This window comes from Barbus barbus (genome assembly GCF_936440315.1).
Source record: "Barbus barbus genome assembly, chromosome: 19".
Taxonomy (NCBI): Eukaryota; Metazoa; Chordata; class Actinopteri; order Cypriniformes; family Cyprinidae; genus Barbus; species Barbus barbus.
Genome location: NC_136747.1, coordinates 25,314,906 through 25,330,588, shown reverse-complemented (window position 1 = coordinate 25,330,588; position 15,683 = coordinate 25,314,906). Strand labels below are relative to the sequence as shown.

The 15,683-nt window shown below is 36.7% G+C and overlaps 1 protein-coding gene across 1 annotated transcript; it reads right to left on the bottom strand.

Annotated features, from left to right (window-relative positions):
* Window positions 1-13,422: 13,422 nt before the first annotated feature.
* Window positions 13,423-15,473, bottom strand: LOC306885043 (eukaryotic translation initiation factor 1b-like). The gene is made up of 4 exons (XM_079441355.1): window positions 15,105-15,473; window positions 14,092-14,255; window positions 13,907-14,008; window positions 13,423-13,817 (listed from the first exon to the last, which is right to left on the bottom strand). The coding sequence occupies exons 1-4, from the start codon at window positions 15,133-15,135 to the stop codon at window positions 13,773-13,775; spliced, it is 342 nt and encodes a 113-aa protein (XP_079297481.1). The 5' UTR covers window positions 15,136-15,473; the 3' UTR covers window positions 13,423-13,772.
* Window positions 15,474-15,683: the final 210 nt, after the last annotated feature.

Here is a 15,683-nt window from a genome sequence, read left to right as displayed (position 1 = left end):
GCTACCATCTGCTTTTTGGTTACCAACAACGCTATTTAAAATATCTTCTTTTGTGTTCATCAAAAGGAATTCATATAGGTCTGGAACAACACGTTTTTACTCAACAGATACTACTTTATATATGACCTTTCTGAAAACAATCCACTGACTTTCATACACTAAATATGCCTTCTTTTCTCGATTGTTGTCTCGAAGAATAGCGACGTGTCAAACAGAGGACAAACATGAGCAAGCGCATGAGTAGGTGAGTGCACGTTCTGCCAGTGTAGGAGAACAGATGAAAAACACGTGTCACAAAGGACAGAAAAAGTGGGAGAGAGATAAAACACAGGGAACATAGAAATAAGAGAAGTTTCTGAAGTCTGTCGGGGGCTTCAACTAGACGTGTGTGGGGACGCAGATAAGTGCAGGAGGCGAATGCGGGAGATGGCAACGGAAAAATAATGACAGCTCACTGCAGAGCTGGATAAGAGAGCTTATATTTGGACAGTTTCTGCAAGACGGTGCCTACGTCGCTATTGCGTAATTGACAAAAAAAATGAGACATAATGGAAGCGGTAGGAGGGGCCGAGAAAAGCAGCAGACGAGGGGCGAATGGGGGCAGCTGAATAATTCATTCAAATGTAGTTTGGGTCTTGTTCTCACACATCTATTATTGAACATTAGCATGCTGTCAGAAACCGAGATAGCAGGGCAATTTCACAGATTTAGCTGAAGCCTTGTCTCCCAGTTGGAACATGTGAAGCATTTAGGGGATGAAAAGCTTCCTTTGAAGTCTTTAATAAATGTCAGGAGAAATGATTTGTCACTACACCAAAAATACACCACTATATCAGCATGCCCTCATAGAAGCATTTCAATTTATATGACCACAAGTTTTATCCGAGGCTCTGGGTTTGCTTTGATGAGGTATTGGGGTATAATTTTTCATGTCACTTCCCTGGGATTCAAACACGTGGCCATGTTCTGTCACATTTCACAGGGAAAACCCGACTAGACAAATCTGTCATTAGCCTGATTCGGACGCTAATTGTTTCTCAGGTGGACGCCAGTGATTTTCACCATTTACAGGGGGTAGTTGGTGATTTTATTGCCGTCCGAATCCAGGACGTCTGTGTTTTTCTCTCACCACCCCTATAAAAATCCCCAGCTGAATTACCTACTGTTTTTTGACAAAACAGCAAGGTCTTGTAGTAATTTAATTGCCATCCGAATCCACATCTCTGAGTTTACGAGAAGAAATCGATTCAAAATTCAGCATTTAAACCCTTTTTGAACACTCCCGAACACACATACGTGTGCTGTTGTACTTCGGTGTAATTTGCATACATATTTATTTCTGAAATGCTGGAAAGTATAAATGAACAATACTTCATAACTGCTCAACCACAGCGAGTGAGAGCAGAAAGAGAAGAAAAGCACGTACACATTCGAAATGGGTCTTTATTATGTTTGCAGCAGGTATGCAATACAAATTTAAAATGTGTATTATAAACGGATTGCGTATAATTATATACAACCAGCGCGTATTTTCCTGTTTTTAAACAAGCGATTTAAATAATCAAATAATAAATAGGATTATACATTATAAAATATGCTTGGAATAATAAGAATACATTTTTATAAGTATTTTAAAATACAAACCCGATTCCAAAAAAGTTGTGACACTGTACAAATTGTGAATAAAAACAGAATGCAATGATGTGGAAGTTTAAAATTTCAATATTTTATTCAGAATACAACATAGATGACATATCAAATGTTTAAACTGAGAAAATGTATAATTTTAAGGGAAAAATAAGTTTATTTTAAATTTCATGGCATCAACACATCTCAAAAAAGTTGGGACAAGGCCATGTTTACTACTGTGTGGCATCCCCTCTTCTTTTTATAAACGTCTGCAAACGTCTGGGGACTGAGGAGACAAGTTGCTCAAGTTTAGGAATAGGAATGTTGTCCCATTCTTGTCTAATACAGGCTTCTAGTTGCTCAACTGTCTTAGGTCTTCTTTGTCGCATCTTCCTCTTTATGATGCGTCAAATGTTTTCTATGGGTGAAAGATCTGGACTGCAGGCTGGCCATTTCAGTACCCGGATCCTCCTTCTACGCAGCCATGATGTTGTAATTGATGCAGTATGTGGTCTGGCATTGTCATGTTGTCTCTTCCCTGAAAGTGACAACGTCTGGATGGGAGCATATGTTGTTCTAGAACTTGGATATACCTTTCAGCATTGATGGTGCCTTGCCAGATGTGTAAGCTGCCCATGCCACACGCACTCATGCAACCCCATACCATCAGAGATGCAGGCTTCTGAACTAAGCGCTGATAACAACTTGGGTTGTCCTTGTCCTATTTAGTCCGGATGACATGGCGTCCCAATTTTCCAAAAAGAACTTCAAATTTTGATTCGTCTGACCACAGAACAGTTTTCCACTTTGCCACAGTCCATTTTAAATAAGCCTTGGCCCAGAGAAAATGCCTGCGCTTCTGGATCATGTTTAGATATGGCTTCTTTTTTTACCTATAGAGTTTTAGCCGGCAACAGCAAATGGCACGGTGGATTGTGTTCACCGACAATGTTTTCTGGAAGTATTCCTGAGCCCATGTTGTGATTTCCATTACAGTAGCATTGCCCGAAGATCACGGGCATCCAGTATGGTTTTCCGGCCTTGACCCTTACGCACAGAGATTGTTCCAGATTCTCTGAATCTTTGGATGATATTATGCACTGTAGATGATGATAACTTCAAACTCTTTGCAATTTTTCTCTGAGAAACTCCTTTCTGATATTGCTCCACTATTTTTCGCCGCAGCATTGGGGGAATTGTTGATCCTCTTGCCATCTTGACTTCTGAGAGACACTGCCACTCTGAGAGGCTCTTTTTATACCCAATCATGTTGCCAATTGACCTAATAAGTTGCAAATTGGTCCTCCAGCTGTTCCTTATATGTACATTTAACTTTTCCGGCCTCTTATTGCTACCTGTCCCAACTTTTTTGGAATGTGTAGCTCTCATGAAATCCAAAATGAGCCAATATTTGGCATGACATTTCAAAATGTCTCACTTTCAACATTTGATATGTTATCTATATTCTATTGTGAATAAAATATAAGTTTATGAGATTTGTAAATTATTGCATTCCTTTTTTGTTCGTAATTTGTACAGTGTCCCAACGTTTTTGGAATCGGGTTTGTACATTTTAAACAATAGTAAGAGTAAATTTGTAAATAAAATTCAATTTATTTACAGCACACAATCATGCGACTGGCCACATGAGCAGCGCGTTTTATTGTTTATAAACCGTCTAGTTCGCAAATGAAATACATGTAAAAACTGACGGGGTTTAAAGTAACAATTAACACAAAAATGAAAATTATATCATTACTTGTCCTCACATCGTTCCAAACCTGTAAGATGTTCTTTCTTCTGCAGAAATGGAAATATTTCGAAAAATGGTTTGGATCCCATTGACTTTTATTTGACGCAAAATTTGCGATTCTTCGAAATACCTGCTATTGTGTTCCACAGAAGAAAGAGGTGTCATGCGGCTTTAAAATGACATAATTACATTTTTTGGTGAACTATCCCTTTCATTTCTAAGTCCACAGGGCCAAAAGTGTCCATATCATTGTAAAAAGTGATAAGTTGACTTTTAAGGAAACCCCTTGCCTTAAAATTATTAAGAAAATAATTAAAAAAAATAAGTTAAGATGAGATAATAAGATAAGTTGAGTCAACGTATCACTTTTTACAGTGTAGTTGAAGAAACACACCATTGTGTTGGGTAATATGACAAACACAAACATTACAGCAAATAAAATATGACACACAAAACTATATGGACAGGGAACCCAGCTGCTGCTAAAGTCAGAAAAGATGAGAGAACCTGAAGAAAACAGCCAAACATCACACTAAAGACCTCACTGATTACTGTAAAACAAATCCTCGAGAGCCTCATATAGACCAGAAGCAATAATCTCAGCATGAAATATGTATATACAAACATCATTTCTGGCCTAAAGGACATAAAATCCAACTAACAAGAAAAGGAAGGCCTTTCTGTCGATCAAAGCATAATTTATTAGGAGCCAAACGCAGCTAATGAATGAATTTAAATTCTATTAAATGTGAAGAGAGTGGCCTCTCAGACTGGTGACTGTCTAAAACTGCCCCATGGGCAAAAACATTTCCTAATTAAATATTGATCTCTAAAGAAGGTAATTAACCAACTGTGAAGGTAGTTGGGCACGAAACGATTGGACTGGGAAATGTTGCTTGTATGATCCTGTTCTGGGCAGAGGAGAGACTTATGACGCCAATCTCCTGGTCTGAACAGCATTCTCAACAGATAAACTCCAATTCTGCTCTGACAAAGCATTGTTGAATTGCCTCGACTCACAGTTACAGCTTATAGAAACAAATACTTGTGATCACCAAAGCATAACGATAATCTGCTTTATCCTTGGTGGTTTGTCTTTTCACAACAAGCTAAACTCTTCAGCAACCCTACAAAACAGCCTGTGTAAATTCTGCGCATAATTGTCTGTTTGTTTGAGGGTTGAAAAAAACAACACTGGCACAAACAATATTGTGTGTTTTGGAGAATCTCACATTTTGAAACTCTTAATGTAGGCCTATTAAAATGACAACCAAAAGCAAATGTCTCTCATAAGGACACTGCACTTTGTACTTTATGGATCATATACAAACTGTCTACAAACTTTGGAGCCTGCAATGTTTATATAACCAACGCTATCTCACGGCAATTCGTACGTATTTTACGAGGTGGCTAATTCGTACGAATTCGTACGACCTCACTCGTACGATTTAGTACGATTTGTCTAAACCCCAGTGATGGGTAGGTTTAGGGGCGGGGTTAGGTGTAGGTCATTCGTACAAATTCATACGAATTGGCAACTCGTAAAATACGTACGACTTAGCAAAAATCATATGAATTTGTACGAGTGAGGTCGTACGAATTCGTACGAATTAGCCACGTCGTAAAATATGTACGAATTGCCGTGAGATCGGGCTGATATAACTTATATTAAGCTGTTTTTCCACAGAAAAACATTATAAAAGTTGGCTTAAGCAAAATAATTTTTTACAGTTTTGATGAAAAATTCAGTCCATAGACAGAGATCTGAGACTAAACGCAAAGAGCACAACAAACTCAAGTGGTGTCTTGAAAATTAGTCAAAATTAGAAGCAGAAGTCCAAAGAGGCTATAGATTATGCATATATTTATTTTTCATTCTTGTCTCGTCATCATGACTTTTTGTTATGTTTTTTTTATGATCTCAACAAAACAAGAGTTGTTTTCTCGTTATCACAACTTTGTTTTTTTCATGATCTTGGCACAACAAAAATCGTTTTCTTATCACAACTTAATATTTTCTCATGACCTCGACAAAACAAAAGTTGTTTTCCCATTATCACGACTTAATTTTCTTGTGATCTTGACATTAATTGTTTTCTTGTGATCTTGACATAAGTCATGATAATGAGAACTTTTATGTCGAGATCATGAAAAAAGGAAGTCATGACAAGGAGAAAAAAAAATTCTCATGATCTCGACATAAAAGTTGTGTTTCCTTATCACGAATTAATTTTCTCGTGATGTCGACACTAGTTGTTTTCTTAATATTTTCTTGTAATCTCGACATAGTTGTTCTCCAAGTTACACAACAGCGGTACTAGATGGCCGTATAGAACTGAATACAAACTGATGGGGTATATATCCTTATCCTCCTTGCTGTGTTAGTTCATATTGGCCCAAATTGCACGTGTTTGGGACAGTGAAGACCTTACTTCTTCCCGATTGCTACAATTTGTGCAGTATTTTGTTTGTTCCTATCAAGTAATGAACTTACTATTAAAAATGCTTAAATCAATACGATTACTTTGCATGAAAGTATATCTATCGTTACGTTCTTACATGCATTATTCATCACAGTTTCACTAGCGTTCGGGCTAATACTTATTAAAACTAACAAGAAAATCACGAGAAATTTAAGTTGTGATCACAGAAAACTTTTGTTATGTTGAGATCACAAGTAAATGAAACTGTGATAACAAGAAAACAACTATTGTTATTGTATAATAATCCATGGCCTCTTAAGATTTCCGTAAAAGTATGATATAGCAATATTGCAAAAACTGCATGGGAAGGTAAAGCAGACAGTTTGATGACATCAGCTCACGTCTAAATATGATCAAACCTTCAGGCTGAGTATTAGCACCCCAGACCCTTAATTATTCCGTTGCCATTGTGCAGTGCAGATATGGATATAAGGACAGGTGAAGTGCTGCACTCATTGAGCCTCGGGGCACTTTTCTGGTGAAAATAGAGCTGCTGACAGAAAGGTATATGGCAGGTTAACACTTTCACCTGAACGTTTGCTGCATGAAGTTTGTACATTACACTAGTTCAGCTAAGAGTTTCCAGTCCAATGACCAAATATAGGAAAACAATTATACATTTGCCAAACACCTCAAGTGTACAAAAAGTAACAAAAAAAAAATTTTTTTTTTTTTTAACCCTATCCACTTTGTCTGTTAACAATGTACTTGATACTATCCCAATTTAAGGTACAGGGAAAACTAAGTATTTGATACACTGCCATTTTTCAAGTTTTCCCACTTACAAAGAATGGAGAGATCTGTCATTTTCATCGTAGGTACACCTCAACTGGTGTTAATGGCCACTTTGTACCAGCTTTGACCAACTAATGACTAACTTGTACCAGCTAATGACTAGGAATTAACCAGCTTTGACCAACAAAAGACCAGTTAGAAACTAGTCACCTTGTTCCAAGTTACTTCACAACTAGTCATTTAAGCTGGATTTTCCAACACGGTGTGCACTTCATGATGTACTGTAAACTAATAGCACTACCAGGTTGCAAGTTTATCTTATTTTTTAAGTCTCCAACAGAAAACTGACTTCACCATTTATGTCAAATCTGCTCCTTCTTAGCCACTTTAATATCTGCCATGCAATTATCTGAATGGACACAGTAAAGGACACAGATCAAAGTACCAGAGGCATCTGCCCTTAACGGCACCGTACCACTCTATTAATTGTGGTGAACACTCAAACTCTGTTCACTATAATTGGCTCTGTTAACCGTGCTTATTTGTGATTGGCTGACACTGCAATTATAAACGCTTTGAAGCTGGGGAGATTTCACCTACACTTACAATGCTTACAATGTGTGTCGTGCTGTGATGTGAATATTATGCAGGCATGTGAATGCTGTTTGTTCATTTAAAGTGCTGTTCTGGATAGGTTTTCATATGACTGCAATGAGTGCTCATGAAGGGCCATTTTATAAAATGTTTGAAATCTTCTTCTAACCCTGCAGGAGGGACGGTTTATGACAGATGATGCTGTCAGAAAACAAGTACTTTGGCTCTCTTGCTTTGGGAGAAAATAAAATGTCATTTTATATGGATTTCTCCTTCACTCTCTAACACATACGTACACAGCATGGAAAACTATGCATCAACTCCTAGCATTAACGTTCAATACACTAAATGTGTTGTTCTTTAATGTATGGCGCACGCTATAGATATAGCAGAGTTGTCACACTTTTAACTCCAGAAAATATTTTTCAGTCATGGCTCAAAAAACAAACAAACAAAAAAACATTTCTGTAAAAATACAGTTCATTTAATACAGTGTGACAACATGCTGCAGTATATATGGGGTAAGCTGTCACAATGACCTGCCATTAAATAACCTAGTATGTGCTTTTCCACAGAATTTATCAAGGAAATTATGAAATACAGCAAAAATGCAATATATAGTGCTGGGTAGTGTGCGTATATATATATATATATATAGTGCTGTCGAACGTTTAATCGCATCCAAAATAAAAGTTTGTTTGCATAATGTATGTATGTGTGCTGTGTATATTTATTATGTATAAATACGCACAAATCCATGTATATATTTCAGAAAAACATGTTGTTTATATATTAAATACATTTATTTATAATATAAATTAATATATTTATTTATAATATAAATATAGACATGTAAATACATGTAAATATTTTCAAAATATATGCATGCATGTGTGTTTAATAAATAAACACAGAAAACACATATTATGCAAACAAAAACGTTTATATTGGATGCAATTCATCGTTTGACAGCACTAATATACGCACACACACACACAGTTGTAGTCACTGAAATAAAGTCATTTTATGTGACAACTATAGCCCACGAGTTTCCCTGTTTCAGATTTACTCTTTCCACATAAAAACGCCTTCACGCATCGATACTGTCAAAACTTTTCAAAGCCACTTTTTTACTACTTCTGCCAACTGCAAGAAGCAGTGACAGATAACCCTGTCCATAAAATGGTCTCAATTCAAGACATACTTCAAGAGTTGCTGTTATCTAAGGTTAATTGCTTCTACATGAAATGTTTTCCTATTCAGGACTAGAACGTATAGCTTAAATCAAAATGTTATTGTGAAATGCACTTAATTGTCAAACTGTCTTTTGGAGGCCCCCAATTGTCAAGGATGAGAGTTTTTGTTTTCTGTGTTTGCAAGGTTGGGAGACAGATATTTTAATAACTACCCAAGGGAATAAATTAGACTGTAAGAAACTCCATCCAAAACTAGTGGAATATATATGCTGGAATAAGTCACTTCTTTATAAAGCTGTCAAATAAGATATGGCTGTATAGAGTCATCTGAAAGAATACAATCCTGTGCATCATTTGTGCACATAATCAACAGCCACATGTAAAAAGAATCTATTGAGCTGCATACCTATCTATATTTGAGTAAATTCATCTGCAAACCTATTTGCAACTGAATGCTGAATTCACAACACCTTTTGATTTCAAGCAACATATTTTCTTGAATGTCACACCGATATTTGAGCAATAAGATCTCAAAAACTAACATGCAAAAACCCACATGATGCAGCAGAAAAAAATTATTCTACACAGAATTTCTCGAAACCAACTGAAGATCAACAATGTTTTGTCACCATGGTACTAAGAGGCTTTCCTCCAGTGGCTTTAACATTCAAAATGGATCCGACATCTGGGCCGAGCACCAGTTCTCCGGCTGGGAGGGAGTTTCAGAACAATGACAAAATTATACAGAAGCTTCCTGGATGTTGCCGTAAACAGGCTATTGCTTAAAAGCAACAAACATTTAACTCAAGATGTTTCCCACACTCGAGCCATTTTGTTTCATTGACATCCGTTTAATTTTGAGAGACTAGGCAATATGAGCATGAAAGGCCCGTCTCATCTCTTCATGTATAACGGAAAGGATTCAGACAGACTTCAAGAGAAGCTTCTCTCTTTGATCCCAGAATTTGAAAATGTTTAATTGCACCATGTTGATAGCAGTCATTATACTGTAATCATGATCCCTGAAAAGAGTACACCAGCATAGCAATTCACACACACTAGCGAGAGGCAGCTCTCTATGTAACTCTAAATTTCCATACACAGTATTCATCAATTTACAGATTATGGCAGTTCTCTGAGGGGTAAACTATTTTTTTTCAAACAGATTTTGAGGTTTTCAAATGAAAAAGCATCACTGTGCTGAATTAACGAGCTGTCACTTCACTGCAAAATAAATAATTATACATAATCAGTATTTTTGTTTTCCTGTAAAAATATGTAACATATTTGTGAGGTTTATAGTCTCTAAAATCTAAAAGCCTGTAAAACTTCTTAAATCTACCGTAACATTGATTGATCTATTTATTTAATTTTAACTTTTTTTCTTCAGCGAGGGCGCATTTGATCAAATTTTTGAATGTCTTTTACATTGTTACTAAAAAAAACTAATTCAAATACTTTCTACTCATCAAAAAAATCCAGAATATATATAAAAATAATGGTTAAAAATATGAAGCAGCACAACTGTTTTCAACACTGATAATGATATGAAATTGTTCAATCAGCAAATGAGAATAGGCTACAGTATCAACATTTGAAGTGGATCAAAAAAGTGAATCAAAGTTGTCCTAAGACAAGAACACGTTTGGTTTTAGGACAACTTTGATGAAAGGTTTTGATTCACAAATGTCGACTAGTGTATTTATGAAGAATCACATAGAAAACGGGAATAATGGCTTGCATTATTAAACTAAATATTTCAGCAAAAATTAATATAGAAAATATTTTAATATTATAACACATAGTAACAATATTCACTGTTTAAATACTGTTTGTTTTGATGTAGCCTTCCTGAGGATAATAAATAATAATAGGCCTAAAGAATGACTCCAACCTTTGAATGATGTTGTAATTTTACCTTCATTTTAAGGCTAACCCATTTCAAACAAACGCACTAAAACAGTTTTATCTGTCAAAAACGATATAAATCTCTTCAGTCTAATAGAATCTACTCTGTCCTGCAGTTATGAGGTAAATTCAGTTTAGCTTTGGCTAAGAAACAAAATCAACTGAAGTAAAACACAATCAGCATCGTGACAAGACGAGCACTGCAATAGGCTCAACGCTATAGACCTGCAATCCTTTTCTGTTCTTTCGAGCTTTAACTGGAGACTCTTTAGCTTATCCAATTATAAAATGTTTCAAGTTCACCATGAATAGCTACTGAAGTCTTCATTAATGCGGTTTTACGCAGTTTTGTTTCATGGATGAGCGATCAGAGGTCAGACAAGGTCATTGAGAAATATTTCAGGATAATATGTGATCAGCTGATACTTAGATTCTCTAACGTAAGAAGTTATAGGTTTCCATTGTGCTTGTGCAACGATTTTAAGGACATCCACATGATTTACCTGCAGTGGAGGCCAAATTAGAATTCCCTTTTATCCAGTTTCCATTCTTTTGAGTTAAAAAAATTATTTTTAATGTCCAAAATTGCACTTGAAACTGGGATAGCCTATATTGTTGTGAATAACAAGTAATCCAGTTCATTGTTTTCACAGTGCAAAAGCAGCTTTACAAGACAAATAGTCCCTCATACTCCCACTGATCAAGCCGAAGGCAAGAAAAAACTCCCTGATGTTTACATTGATGATAAACCTTGGGAACCAAGACTCTGCTTGGTTTTTTTAATACAATGCAAGCATGCATAAATGTTTTTGATTACATCCAGACACACAGAATTAATTTTAGACTAATTTGCTGTTTAATTAAATCAAATGGTTATAATGATTTCAATTGGCTATTCACAGTGAGTTTTTATAGCAGTACCGGTTAAACCCACACAATTGACTGGACTAGCTGATTGCATTTAGCCGCCAGCTCAATAACCTTGATTACTAAACCTTTCTGTGCACAACACATTCAAATATTTTGTTAGTGAAATAAATATTTTTATTATTTTTTTTTTCATTATTAGACCCGTCACTTGAAATAAGGACATTTTATAGTACATATAAAAATTGCAGAAAGTTCCATAGTGTACTTGAAGTAAGGAGAACCCTGTAAATACTAATATTAATAAATACTAACCATAAGTACCATCACCGTACCTGGGATTTACAATGCCTGTCAAGACCTTATAAATTAAGTGTTAAATCAATATACTCTTACTAACCCTAATATCTTGACTACTCATAACAAGCAACTGCATTTGCATTACACTGTTGGAGCTCCACATCTCCACAATACTCAGCTCATCTTAATTCATAAGCTGTATTTATTACTTGATTCTATGGGCCCCTGTGATGGACCGGCTGCCCATTCAGGGTGAGAGACTGGGATAGGCTCCAGCATACCAACGGATGACACGTAGGACACGAAGACACAAAATGGATGGATACTACTATCTAAGTGTGATTTACTTTGGTGTTCCAGTTGTAACATGCGGTTAACTCTTAGTCATTAGTCTGAGTGCTCCAGCTGAATCTGCCAAGACATGTGGTATTTATATACCACCATCAAGACAGCATGGATGAGAGATCTTTGCGTGACTGAGGTTCCCTTAGGATTGGTTTATTAGTCATCTACTTATAGAAATAGAACATTACTATTAGTTTTACTCATTTTTAGACTTGCATGACTTGTTTTTATACTTGCTGTCATAGATGAACACACAACCAGCCACAAACATTTGCTTAGTGTATTTAGCCTGCTTCTTTTAAACCTTTAAAGCCTTGCTGGGCTGTAATATTTATGTAAATTAATAAAAATGTATATATTTGAAATGCATCACCCTGTTACAAAACGTAATTGATGTCATCAGAGTAATATTTATACAGTTATGCCCTCTGCTGTGCAAAAGAGAGAACAGCCACACTTTTAAACAGCTTACAAATGGTGTTTCACATTATATTTGTTAGTAGAGGGACTGGACAAGATGATTATCCACTAAGATTAGGCTTTATATTAGTCTAAACCAGTGATCCTCAAATCTAGCCCACGAGATCCACTTTCCTGCAGTTTAGCTCCAACCCTGATCAAACTCACCTACCTGTGCTTGTCTAATGACCCTGAAGACATTGATTAACATGTTCAGGTGTGTTTGGTTAGGGTTAGAGCTAAACTCTACAGGAAAGTGGATCTCGCGAGCCAGACTTGAGTATACATGGACTCAGACTTTGCTTGAACTGGAATAAGAGATTAAAATTTATTTATAATATACATTTTCATTTTATTAAATGCTTTCTATGCTGCTCTTCTGCATCTTAAATGTAAATGGACAGGATAACAAATCTCAAAAATGGCACAATGCGCATTTATATAGCTTCTAGTATAAGCAAATCTTCTGTTCATATTAAAAACGTGATTCTTATACTCCCCTAAAATTAATCTTTCAGCAGGCTTACCCACAACTTTGATCAAGTTCTCCCTTTTTCTTCATGTTATGACTTGTCTTCCGGCCTTGTTCTATATACAAAAATGTACACAACTTGCCTACAAGTTCTTTGCGATATGTAACCATTACATTTAAACTTAAAAAAACTATTCAAATCAGTGAAAAGCATAGATAAAACGACTTGGTCAAACAAGCTATCCACATGCAAAAACAATGTTTTCATAAGTGCAACCACATTAATTAAAATTCACAACCGTTTCCTGTAATCGACTGCCTTTACAACCAAAGATACAATCAAGATATTTTCCATTATTTAAGAAATTCAAACATCGAAAGTATGGGATATTGTTTATTCCAGACCAAAAACAAAATATGGTATTACAAGTTTAGAAAATTGAAATTATGCATATTGTGAAAAACAAGGGTTAAAAAGGCAGTTAAGAGATGCACGAGACAAGATGGGGTTGCCGTGCTTTGTGCACAAACGGCACACCAATGTAACCCTGAAGCAGGCTGGCCCTCATCAGAAATAAAAATGTAGATTCTTTATGGTGGTATTTAAATATGAACCAATAAATCAATACATAAACTGCCCCATCCACACCCCACCCGTCAACTTAAGGATTGTGCAAAACATGGCATCTGAAGGTTTTATTGAAACACCTTGTACAAAACAAAGAGAAAAAGTTACATGGAATTTGCGCTTGAGAGCAGCACAAGATGAACTAAAAAATAAAGGACTAAAGGAGGACAAGGAACAAAATCATTTATCCCACATAATTTTCCTTGTCGTCTGTCCATGCTGGAACAGGACTGGTCGTTTTGATAACGGTGCCATACTAAAAAGTCTCAAATCAGAGGTAATCATTTTCAGATTTTTTCCCTTGAGGGGGGCTGCTGGGGGGAGACGGCAGCACAACAACAACAACAACAGGGTAGGTTGGGTTAAGAGTCGGGGGAGGGAAGGGGTCAGTTCACATCAGCTTCTAGAACCCGTGGACTTTGAGCTGCTCCTCTTTGGCCAGTTCAATCTGTGAAATGAAGGAAATGGGTCGATTAAATCAACTACCGTTTAAAGGCCGACCGGTTACATGTCAAAAGCCATTGATTTCATACTTACATCAGTGAGAAACTGGCAAATGTTCTTGCGCTGATCACCTTGCAGCTGAATTACTTCACCATACTCAGGGTGCTCAATCACAGTCCCATTGCAGGCAAATTTCTGAAGACGCAAATAAGGGAGTGTTAAAAACGATCCGTAAACCAATTAAACGTGCATTATTTTAGAGTGACTTAAATGACAACCTTCTTGAAGGCCTTGACTAGCTTCTTTTTATCATAGTCATCGGCTATGCCCTGAACAGTGGTCAGAGTCTTCCGCCCGTTCCGCTGTTGAATTCTTATGTGGATGTAGTCCTCAGTCCCACCTGGGAGCCGATCATCACCCTTAGTTGCATCAGCAAAGGGGTCTTTGGAAAGATAAACAAGCAGCATTAGCAATGTTTGTGGCATCAGATTTCCTGCTTTGCTTGAAACAGGTCAAAGTTAATCTTTTAACTAGGTCACCTTATGTACTTCATGAATTAAGGACAACTAACCTAACCACCTCAAATATTTCTGCATGTAAGATCTGCTTCTGTAAGCGCCTCACAACAACATGTTGGAACAAAGCAACCCATCTCCGTTAAAAACAGGGTCTGATCTGGCTGCTCATTAACCGTTCGTGTGGTGTACCGGATCCGTTCAATTTCTCATAAAGGATTGATCTATTTCCACATAAAACACCGGTTTGTGTTTTACGAGTTAGTTGTCTTTAATCTTGGCATCAATCCAAACGCAAGAAGGCTCGAGATGTTTCTAAAAATGAGCCGTCATCGACTGGCGCCTTCCATTTTGTATCTCGTCCAGAAAAACAAGCTGGCGTTCAAAATGGTAATCACAACCTCGATTTAATCCGAGATAAAAAAAAATTATAAACTCGACGCTAAACATCTAATAAAGTGCTTAGAATTTGGCTTGAAGACGGATATGGGGTTTCAATTAGGCGAATTATCGATATTGGGAGCGAACTAAACGAGAATAAAAACTGAGGCCTAACGTTACTTGAGGATTCTGACTGCGATTTTCGACGACAAAACAAAAAAAACGTTAATTCAAATACGACACTACTTTTAAATAATCCGTAAACGGATTTGTAGTAAATAAATAGTATTTTTTGAAAAGTCATCATGATATTTCGCTAAAAATCAGTATCGTTTTCTGTCGCCCTTCCCCCACACACAATAAAATACTACGTTTTCAGAGATCTCGAGTCTTACCAAAAGTTTGGAGGTTCTGGATAGCGGACATACGATAAGATTCCCTTTCCTTTCGGACGATAACGGGTGGTCTCGCGGTTTTGGCTTCTTGGGAATCTGGCCTGATTATTGAAGCTGTTTCTTCTCACTCGGTGCTCCGTTATGGCGACAGCGGGTTAGAGCGCTGCTGGAAAACAGCTCTATTTAGCCCCGCCTCCAAACTGAGGGCATGACGTCACCCGAGCTGCTGTCTAACTATCTCGGCATTGTTTGATCAAATATGGATATCTATGACATTTATATTAAAATCTGATTTCCTGGTGAAAAGGAGGGCTTTTTCTCTTAACACAAAAATGGTGCTTGTGGTAGGCTGCTTACATTATTGGGGTCGGATTCATTACGCCTTTGACAACATAAAAAAAGGAAGAAACTCAAATAGTAGCCTATACAAACCTTACATAATATTTTTGAAAATGAAAACAAGGGTGTAAACGATAGATGTAGGCTACAGTACATTATGTAGCGTTCCTTCCTTTTCCAAGGGGCACCCATTAATAATAATAAAAAAAAGTTATTTGAAAATATGCTACAGTAGGCTAC